The sequence below is a fragment of the Electrophorus electricus genome, chromosome 18 (assembly GCF_013358815.1).
Source record: "Electrophorus electricus isolate fEleEle1 chromosome 18, fEleEle1.pri, whole genome shotgun sequence".
Taxonomy (NCBI): Eukaryota; Metazoa; Chordata; class Actinopteri; order Gymnotiformes; family Gymnotidae; genus Electrophorus; species Electrophorus electricus.
This window is the reverse complement of record NC_049552.1, coordinates 12,815,330-12,827,829: the sequence shown is the minus strand read 5'-3', so window position 1 is coordinate 12,827,829 and position 12,500 is coordinate 12,815,330. Positions and strand designations below refer to the sequence as shown.

The 12,500-nt window shown below is 50.0% G+C and overlaps 1 protein-coding gene across 2 annotated transcripts in view; it reads right to left on the bottom strand.

Moving 5' to 3' along the window:
- Positions 1-6,814, bottom strand: part of epha4a (eph receptor A4a) — a 28,854-nt gene extending 22,040 nt beyond the window's left edge. For both annotated transcript variants that reach the window (XM_035536399.1, XM_035536400.1), the window contains exons 1-3: positions 6,512-6,814; positions 5,066-5,133; positions 2,703-3,366 (exon numbers count right to left, since the gene is read on the bottom strand). In XM_035536399.1, coding sequence (XP_035392292.1) covers positions 2,703-3,366; positions 5,066-5,133; positions 6,512-6,599 — 820 coding nt within the window. In that variant the 5' untranslated portion in view covers positions 6,600-6,814. The remainder of the gene's footprint in view (positions 1-2,702; positions 3,367-5,065; positions 5,134-6,511) is intronic.
- Between the last annotated feature and the right edge of the window lie 5,686 nt (positions 6,815-12,500).

Below are 12,500 nucleotides of genomic sequence, written 5' to 3'. Positions count from 1 at the left end.
ATGGGAAATCAAGAGTGTTTATTAAGTACATCAAACTGGTCAATGTGCAGATAAAACCTTCAGCGCACGTCTGCACAGAGAATCAAAACGGCCCGCCAGTGCTCTTGATGTGCCGGTCGTGCATAAACAATCACGAAAGCCACTGGCTTCATTACATCTGATAAAAAATACAGTTCTGAGAAAACTAATCTCTGAGTGGCAGGGTTCAGTAGGCCTGATAAAGGGAAACGGGTCTTCACTCACAGCTCTGTGTAAAGGTTCCTATCCCACTCTCCAAGATATCACACGCGTAAAGAGCAGCTTTATGCCTATGCCTGTGACTCCATTTTGGTCAACATGTTGGTTCTAAGGGCTCCGGGTTTCCTGTTCCGATCTCCGTAATTCATTTTTACAACGTCTTTACTGCGCCCCCAAAGCGCGTGAAAACATAACCTCACACACGCACAATGGTGGATTACAGTTTGTACCCTACTGCCGGCCAGCCTGTGCTTGGTGGGAGAGTTACTGGGTACTGTCACCAGCCTGGGATTGGTGGGAGGATTACTGAGTACTGTCACCAGCCTGGGTTTGGTGGGAGAGTTACTGGGCACTGGACCAGGTCTGTGGCAACATATCCAGAACTCTGCCGTGTTCTGATTCTTCTCTCTCTCTCTCTCTCTCTCTGCACTGCCCTCTGACCTCCATATTCCCATTTAAACCTCGAGCCGTTTTCTCCGGCGTTCCTCCCCGCCTTCCCACTCTCTCCTCCCTCATCCGCCCGCTTGCCGACCCGTCCCTGGATCAGGCGCAGCTGTCAGGATTTTGACGTCTTAATCAGTCTCGGCCATGACCCCCGTCCCAGAGGGGCGTGGGGAGGGGCGTGGGCTTGGGGCGACCCCCCGACCCCGTCTACTGTTTCTCCGTTCTCGTCCCCGCCTCGCCCTGAGATCCCGACGCCCCGACAATCAGCCGAAGGGTGTCCCGGACGCCTTCTGGGCTGTGAGGGACCATGGCCCTCGCTCTCAATGGGAGAGGCCTGGGACGTCCCGTTGAGAACGTCCTCGCCCTCATCCAGACCCCGTCACCCTGAACGCGAACCCACCGCCTTCGCGCCCCGACCTAGCTACACATACTGGCTTATTAAGAAGACACAGCCACTCATCCCAGTGCTGGGAGAGCCAGCGACCTTTGAACTCGCCCCAGAGAGGATGCGCCTGGCTGTTGCCTAGCTGACGACAAAAGCCGCCAGGATAATCCAGCGCTGACGCCCAGAACGCTGCTAAACACTTAAAGAAAGTAGCAAAGCTCTTTGTGCTTCCAAACACCAGTGTCTTAGTGGGACTGACGGAGATGTCGACTGTGAAAAACATTATAAAGCTTCATAAAATGTGACTGAATTTTAACTATGAATAATAATAATTTGTATCAAAGTCAGACAAGAGGGATGTGTTCATTTTTGCATACATTTCTAAATCAAAACAACATGTTTTCCATATCACACTTTACTGTGAAGTTACTTGTTACTTGGAAGGTGACAAACACACACACACACACACACACACACACACACACACACACACGTTGGCAATACGTGGGGAATATCAGTGGCAATAAAACCCCCATAAAATAAATCCGAACGTTGAAATCATTTAGAATTTTTCCCCTAAAATAGCCTTTAGCACTAGTAAATTACAATACCTTTTCCTTTAATTTATCAAAGGGTGCGTAAGAGAGAGGGAGAGTATGAGAGAGAGCGAAGAGAGAGAGAGAGAGAGAGAGAGAGAGAGAGAGAGAGAGAGAGAGAGAACAAAGTCCAAAAGGGAGAAGGAACTCCATTTGCTGTCAGTCAGCTCGACCAATAAGAGTAACCTGAAAGCCTGCCATAGAGGGTCTTACCCATAGTACCCCTTAAAGTTAAAGCACCCACTCATACACTCATACACACACACACACATCCACTTAGACCGCCCGCAGAGACAATTCACCCCCCCACCCACCCACAGAAGCCCTAAATTACACCCAGTATTTGTCATGCAATTAGCCCACTGAGGTAGCCCTCATAAATAACCAACATGGACCGGCCCGTGTGCAATTCATCACCGCGCACATGCAGTGACCCTTTCCTGGACCAGACGCTTCTTAGAGGGGCCTTACAGTGCCAGGAGCAGAGCTGTAAAACTGCCCATCTGTCCTGTGGCTTCGCTAAGGCTGACCCTGGCTTCACCCGGTCACAGACATCACAAATCGAATGAAGATAGATAGAGAGAGAGAGAGAAAGAGAGAGAGAGAGAGAGAGAAAGACAGAGGGAGAGAGACCTATGAACTAAGTGCAAACACCGCACAGCTACTGTCTCAACAAAAACAATCAGCGCTAACATTCCTCATCCGCAAGTCCACAGGGAGGTGTTCTGATATCACTCCGAGTGATCTGCAGTCACCCCACCCCCGCCAACTGGGAGAAGACTTGTAATCCGCCAGGCTCTGTTGAGTGTCCAGCTGTCTGGATCAGAGCGAACTCATCTGTGCTCGCCGCGGAAGAGACGCAAACCCTGCCGTGTCCGCAACACAACTACGCTCCTTCACTGGGAAAATCGTAAAATTGGTGGTTTATTTCTTTCTTTTTGGGAGTGGGGTGTAAAGAAATGCAATTAGCGAGCTATGGCGATCAAAGGGGAAGGCGCGTGCGCGGATCCCCGTGAGGCGAAGGCGGCGGGAGGTCTTACCCTGGCACGCGCCCGCGCGCTCCTCGAACCCCGGATTGCACAGGCAGCTCCCGATGGGCACCAGCCACTCGCCGTCTGCACCGCAGTACATCTTTGGCACCTCGCGCTCCTCCGAGTGGTCCACGCACGAGCCGCGCACCTCCACCAGCGACGAAGTGTCGGCCCCCGTGGTGGTGTCGGGGAACTGCGCCAGGCTCCGCACGGTGAGCGGGCACTTCTTGTAAAAGATCCGCACGGACACCAGCGCGATGCAGGCGCCCACGTCCTGGAAGGCCAGGTAGAAGCCCTTGCGCGTCAGCACGCCCACGTCGCGCACCTCCGTGTTGAGCTTCATGATGCGATCGCCGATGTCCACCTGCGTGAAGCTCTCGTCCGCCGCCACTGTGTCGATCTTGCTGAACTGGTTCTCGCGGATGTAGCGCTCCTTGTCGTTGTTGGACTCGTAGTAGTAGAGGTTGAACGTCTCCTTGCAGGTGCCCGTCACGCCCGGCAGGCTGTTGCAGTCGCGCAGCGTGAACTTGATCTCCACGTAGATGCGCTGGGCACCGCCGCGGGCGATCCAGTCTGTCCGCAGCCAGTTGTTCTGGTTGGGCTCCATCACGTTGCACACCTGGTACGTCCGGATGGGTGTGTTCTTCTCATCCATGATGCTCACCTCTTCCCACTGAACAGGAAATGAGAGAGGCAGGGAGGGGGGAACCCAACTTGATTACACAGCTAGTTGTCCTAGCAGGTGCACACCATCCCTCACTGCAGACGTGGAGAAGGTCTTACCAAAGAACAGGTGCATTGGCTGCATTGATTACTTTCTAATGATGAGAATTTAATCACGCATCTGCTAGCGTCTGCCATCCCGTCGGCAGTGCCGGATCCGGGGCAGAAGAAAACCTTCCAAGTGCGCCTTTTCTGTAAAAGTATAGCCATTGGATTCTGATATTTGGAAACATTCTGGCCTGGACTGGACTCTTGGAAGTGATACAAGGGAAGGAAAATGTTGGAGATGATTTGTGATGAAAAGAGATACTTGAAATTTGGATCCACTCAAGTCTACGCCAAGTGTCCATTATGTCCTTATACAATCAAGTCTGCACTTGGATTAACGGAAGTGTTCCTGGAGACCACAATAAAGGCTTGAACCTTTTTGGAACGTCAATATTTAATCATCTTTTCAAACCAGACGTATGTTTAGGAAAAGGACATTTTCTAACCATTACAGGCGATGAGCAGTTACAGCCTAAATAACCCAACCAAATATTTCACTATTGCATTGTGTAGCTGAATATAGTCCAGACCAGTGATTTTAGTAAGATCAAACCATTTTCTGTACGTAAAGCTCGGGCGTTTCCTGATGTTTCTAAACACCGGGTCACCGTGCACAAGTACCAGCGCGAGCTACAGACACCGGCCTTATTAACGCCTCGTAACGACACAAAGAGGCCGAAAGTTTCGCGCGTCCTGCTGGTGAGAGCTTAAAAATGAAATGCGAGGAACGTAACAGGGCTTACAAAAGGCATGTCATGATCTATGATGCTTTCTTTTGCTCTGGCTTTTCTACTCTTTGTGCAAGTCGTTAAAAACTCCAGCTGTCACGACGATAAAGCTGTACACTTCCACCGACTGCGCGAGGAAGGGGGGGAGGCATCGCGCAATCAAAGGCTCAATACGGAGCTCACGGCTCTGCCAGCGACCGTCAATCAGGCGGGTCGATGAGATAAAGCGAGGGAAGAGGCTGCATTGCGAGAAATGCCAAGTTCATGATTAAACCTGAAACCACCTAGCGTGGACGGAGAGAAAGAACGGGATGAAGGGAAAGGTTTAAGGCTGAACTGGGACGTAATTTACCTACCAGCCAATCAATAAAGGTCCTTTCCAAACAGGTCTTTTCAAAGACGATCCTAAAACTATCGCCTTCAGTAAAAAATATAGGTAATTGTTGCACAGGAATCACGCAGATAATGGGGCCACAATAAACTTTGTTTGATTTTATAAAAATCAATATTTATCTACCGCAACCATTATAGAAGATTACCAATATATATTAAAAGCTCGTCACACACCCAGGATGTGAAACGTTTTTCGGTGTACAGAAGATTTGAATCTGTTTATAGTGGTTCGGGTAATGACCGGACCTTAGACGGGACCAGGCCGATGTATACTGCTACTAGGACGGACCTTGGCAGAGTTGAAGGCCTCCGTCTGTAATAAATCATCTGTCTTCACGCTGAGACAAAGATTGACAGTGGCGGCGTACGACGATAAAGCCCTTCTCGCTGATTGCTTGCAAGTTCCTCCCCGCAAAATCATCGCGTGAAAGCAACAAACACCCCTTGTCCTTCGCGACTTCTTTTTTTCAGAGAACTTACCCCACCCTCCGTGGGACTCGCCACCCATTTCAGTTCGCCTTGCACTGTTCTCGAGTCCAGCAGCGTCACTGCAAAGAGATCAGAGGACAGATAAGGAACGGACGCGTGCGTCCGCTCACGCCTCGCGACTCCACGAGCTCAGCCTCCCCGTTGTTCCAACTGTGCGCAGGCCTCGAGAGACTCGTTGCATGTTATTGTTTGCTTGTTTGTTTTCATTTTTTTTCTGCCCTACATGAAAATCGCTCTTTAACGATTATACAAATATAATCCACTCTTCTATTAAAAAATAAATAAATAAATACATATTTAAAAACCCCCACAAACAAAAGGTATAATATGTGACAAAAAATTATGAAACCGATATTACCACGTCAAATGACAAAATAGAATAAAAAAAATAGTAATGGAGACAAAACACGTAGGCCTGCATATAACACGTCTAGGTCTGGAAAATCATTTAGCGGTCTGAATTCAGAGTGATCCGCGGATTTTAATGAATTTGAAACGCCAAGGATTCACCCGCGGATTTGGTGGGTAATTTGGCTGACCCCTCTTGGAAAATACACCCCTGTAGGAAGTCGGCTGACTATATTCGAAAGATTTCTGTAGATAACTCGCAGACTGCTTGAAACAGCTTTGCTTCTTTTTCATGTAAAGAATGCGAACAACGAACACTACGTGTTGAGCGTAACATGTTAACATTTCTCCCTACAGCGTTATAGTATGCCAGTGTACAGCGTCACAAAATCACTCCATATATATATATATATATATATATATATATATATATATATATATATATATATATATATATATATATATATATATAAAATACATTATACATATATATAGATATAGATATATATATAGATATATAGATAGATAGATAGATAGATAGATAGATAGATAGATAGATAGATAGATACACACGAACGAAAACTGGGAACTGGGAACTGTCGAAATATCTAACGGTAACTATAATGTAGTTACCCTTTCAATATCGTAGCTACCAGTCCGCAATGAATCTCGTTAAGTCTGACAAATAGTATACTGTGCAGCCGATTATTCTACAACTGCTGGCGTTTCTCTGATGGTTTTCAAGAACAGCTCGGTCCCAACGGTTGGAATAACGACTATAGCGATTAGGGTCCGAGGTCTAATAAACTTCGGAGGGCACACTGGCCTCCGTGCGGCACTGCGGCTTTGAAAACTCTCGCTGTTTCTGCGACGTCGCCGTTCGCGTTTCAGCATGCCCGGTTTAGTGCCAAATGACTCTTTGCTAGAATAAACAAAATTATCTTCTCGGTTCCTCGCAGTTCCAGAGAAAAACCAAACGTGTTCTGCGAAGCCGAAACGCTCGTCGCGCGTCGTCCCGTGGAGTGGCCGTGATAAGACAACTCCAGAGTTGTTGTTGTTTCGCCTTTTTTTCTTTTCTGCAGCCCTTACCTTCGTTGGGAGGATAAACCCGAGCGCTTAACGCAATGTTGGAGATCCACAGCAGAGAGCAGGTCGCCGTGAGCGCGAGCGCAGCCATCGGTGCCGGTGCGTGTGCGTCTCCGTGGCGCCGCGAGCGGACCGAAGTTGCGCCAGTCCCTGCGGAATCAGCGACTGGGAGCGATGCCCGGACCCCCGAGACCACTGGCGAGGGGCGGATCTTCTCTGGCTGACGCGGGTGCGACAGAAAGTCGACGGGAGCGGTGCGCGCGGGGTGCGGACGGCCAGCGCGCTCGCGGTTTGTCGAAGCCGAATTCCTCCGGAATGTGACGAGCCGTCTGCATCTGACTGTTATGTGGTGAGAGCTAACATATGAGTCAACATCCAGTCCAGGTGTGTGTGTGTGTGTGTGTGTGTGTGTGTGTGTGTGTGTGTGTGTGTGTGTGTGTGTGTGAGAGAGAGAGAGAGAGAGAGAGAGAGAGAGAGAGAGAGAGAGAGAGAGAGAGAGAGAGAAAGAGAGTGGTGGTGGGGGGGAATGCTTGATTATGGGACTTCATCAACAATGAATTAAAACAATGATCCTGCAATCATGTTTACGCCGCGCGTTGAGATGGCGGGATGAATCTAAAGACGTGGTGCGACTTCTGTCAAGTTTCTCGATCGGCGCTGCATTGTGAAGTCCGACTGCGCCGTCTAGCGGTTGCCGGGATGTTGTACGATACACTCCGTTCCGCAGTGCAACTCGGCTGTTCACGTTAACCGTGTTCTCTAGTCACAAATCGCGCGGATAACTGAATCAAACACACACACACACACACACACACACACACACACACAATATATATATATATATATATTTTTTTTTTTGTGTAATTAATAGCATAGAGTAGTATAACTTCTAAAACAACGCTGAAGATGTCTGCACAAATGTAAATGACTGCATCACGGGTTCGTTCCCACTTATGCACCGTGCACGTTTTAAAGGGGAAAAGGAGACGGCAGGCTTGTGCTCGTTTGGCGCTCGCGCTCCGGTGCCCGGTACGCCTACGCAGCGTGACCCTTGGTCCCGTCACTCAGCCCGCGCGCTGCGAATGAACCGACGGAGGACGTGTTTATTGTTTTGCAGAAAGCACGCTAATGCCGAACAGGCTACTGGTCTCTGAATGTAATGTCTGAAAAAGTTTTGGTAGCAGTTAGCGTTTTCGCCATAATAAAGAGAACTGATTTTATGCTAATGACGGCTGTGAGGTTTAAACATGGTGTTTGGTTTGCTGTTTTTGTATTACAAACGTTGTGTGCTATTTTGTGTCAGAACACGGTGCTAGAAAGGGCCGGAACGTCAGCTCACCCTGAACAAGACCCTGAATACCAATGAGAAATCACAACAGTACAGTAAATGGAAAACTATCTACTGGAGTATGCATGGAAACAGATTCCGTTGTGCCCCCAGAATGCTAAGTGCGGTATTCCACAACTTATCACAGGGTGCTTAGGAAAGACAGCAGCTCAAGATAACAGGAAACCATATATGTGTTCAGGCGTCAACCAGGGTCCATTCAGGCCGACGGATCCACCACTCGAAGTCTCGTGCGAGGACCCAGTCAGGACTCTCTCCGATGTTTAGCATGCTGCTATCGTCTATGCGCTGCAGGAACTTCCTGGCAATGTACAGGCCAGACGAAACTGCGTATTGTTGTGGGTTTGGGCCCCTCTGGGATATCTCTTAGCTTAATGGCATTAGTCTGAGAAGCAGGTGACGTTTGGGAGTTCGGTCTCCAAGGGCCGTGATCGGGATGCTTTGTGGTGACACCGTTGCTCCGCCACAACCATCTCGGCGGGCACAATGAAGCCGGGCGGAGCATCTGGCGTTCAGAGACGGCTGCCTGACATCGGTTGTCGCTCTGAGCGGCAGGGGAGAATGGCATTCTGTTTTCCCAATGTGCACGAGAGACTGCGCAATCATAAAGGCCCAATTAGCCCTGGTGGAGGCGGTGGCTTACCCGCGAAGGGCTTCACCAATCGCACGGGGCGGGCGTCGACTGATGCCTATTGATCAGCAGCGCCGGTGGGCGGAGGGTCGCCACGGGCGGCGGTGACGTCGGGGGGGGGGCAGCTTTTACCTCACGCCTGTTGTCTTTGGTCATTTGTGTCAGCGCAGTTTTTGATTGATTACCGGCGGATCGTTTTCCATTCTCTTCCCCCATTCCCAGGTCACCTGACCGAACCCCCCACATGCGGCGGCCCCCCACGCCCTGCTTTGTCCTCCGAGCCCCAGATGGCATCTGCCCACACATCTGTATTGTCCAGCGCTGACGCTGGCCCCCAGGTCTCCTAACAGTTGCACCCAGAAACCCCCCGAGGGACGCGGAGGCGGCCCGTAATTGCAAAATCTTGACAAACGCCGCCCTCTTTCTCTTTATGGCCTTGTAACGTACCTTATGCCCGAAAACAACTTTCTGACGCCGGTCTGCGGCACGGGTTGCCCCCGACTCTGCGGCAGGAGCTCTTGGGATGGATTGGAGGGACTGAGAGGCAGCTGAATGCAGGCAGGGCAGACTGAAAGAACCCCGCGCGGCAAGTCTGCTGCGTAGGTGAATGTGATGGAGGAACAAAGGATTCAACGGAGAGGTTTTCACATGGAGCTGCTCCGGGGGGGGCTTGGTCGGATAACGTCCGCCAAACACCCCGGCCGACAGAACAGCAGTGGTAAGAGCACAGCCAAGCTAAGCCTCTGCCCCTCTAAAGGACCGACCGGCTGCGTGGTACGTGAGAAACTGTCGGATCCACCTTCTCCTGTTAAACACTGTCTACCATTACGTGTCTCGGCAGACATTTTGAAGAGCTTGAGCCGGCGGAAGCTGCTTTTGTTTGGGGCGTAATGCAGCTGAGTGGTTTAAATGGTTCTAACTGGATGTTTCAGAACGAGGTTTCAGGACGATTCCTCCGCGGATCCAGTTCAAATGAATCACACGGCAGAAGTCTCTCAGATCGTTTCCCCATACCTGCCCGTTCTGAAGAGCCACCCCACGTGAATGGGTTTGAAACCTGACTAAATAAACGCAAAACCTCTTGTGTGCTCATCTTTGCATCGCTGGCCAAAAAAAAACAAAACAAAAAAACAACACAAAATAATAAATTGATGGACAGAGCAGGAGCAGCTAATCACGATCAAAAAAACACGGCCAGTGTTTGGCCTTCCAGAGTAGCAAATGCGCCACAGTTGATGAAAAGACAGCCAACGTGGAGCCGGGTGTTTGTTTATTCACTGTGCCTACCTGAAGTGTTATTTTCTCTTTCGGGTTTCTGGAAAACCGTATGCCAAGACTCGGGATGAAAAATACATGAGCGTGAAAAGCGTCAGTTAGCATTATGCAGCACTCGAACTAACAAGCCCCGTTAAGTCGCTGCTAACTCCGTTCACATTTGGGACCGGACTGCTCCCAGCCAGCAAAGGTTCCCCCCAACACTGCTCTTTGTCTCTGTCTTCTTCTCCCCACATCTCTCCTCACAAAGACCTGCGGCGGTGACGGAGAGAGAGAGAGAGAGAGAGAGAGAGAGAGAGAGAGAGAGAGAGAGAGAGAGAGTCGGCTATGACTGCGAAACATACTATGATCTTCTGTTACTCTCAGCAAGCCTGAGCCTGGTGACTGAGTCCTTCCCTCACATGTGCGAGCAGGCGGCTGGGGGTCGACAGGCTGAGGGTGGAGAAGAACCGGGGGCAGGGCCTGGAGAGCCCGGTGCTCTGGCACCGAGCAGCGAGGTTTGCCATGTAAACAGACGCTGCGAACGGCAGCAGGTGCTGGCAGGAAGGCAGGAAAATGGGGGGCCGTTTTGTTGTTTCATTTGTTCAGTCACTCCTGTGCCAACGGAGCACACCTCAGCTCCAAACCCACACACACAAACACACACTCCCAAACACGCAGGCGCAAAAGAATAAAAAAGAAGAAAAGCCACATGTGTAGTCTGAAACACACACAAAGAAATGCACACACACACACACACACACACACACACACACACACACACACACACACACACACACACACACACACACACACACACACACACAGAGATAGTGGCCCAGTAGTGCCCCTGCATTGCTAGAGCACTAAAAGGCAGGGACCGAGGTCTGCCAACAGCCCCTGACTGGGTCTTGGTGCAACAGACCCTCAGTCTGATACGTAAATATCACAGAGAGGCATAAAGAATTCTGCACATGTTGGCCTCCTTCTGTCTGCTCCTCTTGGTGTATTGATTTCTGATGCAGGACCGGGGATACGGAAAGCGTGCGGCTCTCCAAGGTGCCGGTTCCGTTTACCCGAAATCACAGTTGCTGCCTTCGGAGAACCTGTTCTGTCAGTTCAAATGAGTTAGACAGGAGGGTCTGTGATCAGCATAGGAGAGGATATCTCAAAAAAAAGCTGATAGGCTGGATTTTATCTCTGGGTTTTATCTCTGGGTTTTATCTCTATCTTGGGTGGTTTCAGTTATTGATTTAAGCTGTTGAAAGAGAAAGAAAAATTAAGAAAGAAATACAGAGAGAGGGAGAGAGTGAGTGTGTGTGTATGTGTGTGTGTGTGTGTTTGCTGTTTCTGCCTGGGCTGTGAACGCACTCTTTTGAATGAATGAAGAATCCATAAGCTGCCTCTCTGCCTTAATTAAGAATTGTAGGAGACTTGTGTGTGATCAATATGGATGCCAGAGGTTTGGCCGACTGGCAGAAACGTGTGAGATCAGAGTGGCTCTAATTACCAGAGGTGTAAAGTGAGCCCTGGTTAAGGCAATAACAGACTGAGAATCCACAGATACTGCGGGGAAACACAAACCGTCTTACACACGTCAGGCCTAGTCTGGTAAAACGGGAGAAGTCATTATGATGTCTGTAATTATGATGACTTCTTTTAAGATAATTGGCTTGGTTGAATTGTGATGGCAACATAACTTAAGGGAATATTTCTGAATGCCATGTGTATTCTCTGCGCCTCTGTTTATATTGAATTAGAACCAAGAATGCATTTACTGGTCTGTAGAGAGTGAAATGGTGAGTTTTTTTCATGCAGCAGGGGACGTTCCAACTGTGTGTGTGTGTGTTAGGATTGGTTTGTACAGTGTGTGTGTGTGTGTGTGTGTGTGTGTGTGGTCTTGATCTTGTCTGACTTTTAGCAGCCTGCACCCAGAGGTCGTGTGCTGACCTCTCCGGCTCCGACCCTTCAACCCCCCATAATGCACAGCCTCTTTGCTGTCAGCGGCGTAACCCGGCGCGGCGGCGGCCTACGTGAAATCGGGTCTCCCCAAGGTCTGATAAGAACCGGCCTTAAAATACCACTCAGCAGCCCCGAGAGAGCCTGTCCCGAGATCCCAGTGGTCCCAGAGAAAAGCCACTCGCCAAACCTGTCAGGCGGAGCACGTCGAAGGTCCCGTGTTGGGTTAGTCACGGAGACCGAACAGACAAAGAACAGGACGAGCCTTGAGCCGAACAGATACCAAGCATTCGGACACGACACCAGGCCTGTCGGAAAAACACCACCATTTGGCTCCAAGTCAGTCTGGCCTTTAAATCTGAATGGATGTTTCTGAAATATTTCCCTCATGTTTTCTGCAAAACAGCAATTTTCTGGAGGCATGTGAAACTTCTACTGACGCTGCTGCATTCCATGATTTCTCGTGCCCTCCCCGACGCTCTCTCGCTCTCTTTCTCTCTGACCCCTTGTCCTTCCTTTAAAAAGTTCAGCTTCCATTTAATTGCCCTAATGTCCCTCCAATCCCGCCTCTCCGTGTGAAACCCGAGCTGCGTTCCCATCCCGTCCTCCTCGTGATCGCGTCCGTACCTCCCTGCCTCTCCAATTAGGTCCCATTAGCCCATTTAAATTCTTTTGGTCCCATTTCCAGCCAACACTTCCCAGATGAAGGCTGGGGCACCCGCGGGCCAGGTCCGTAGCGCCTAGCTCCCAGGCTGAACCATGGGAGGGTACTGGACACCCAGCAGGAGGTGGGAGAAGGT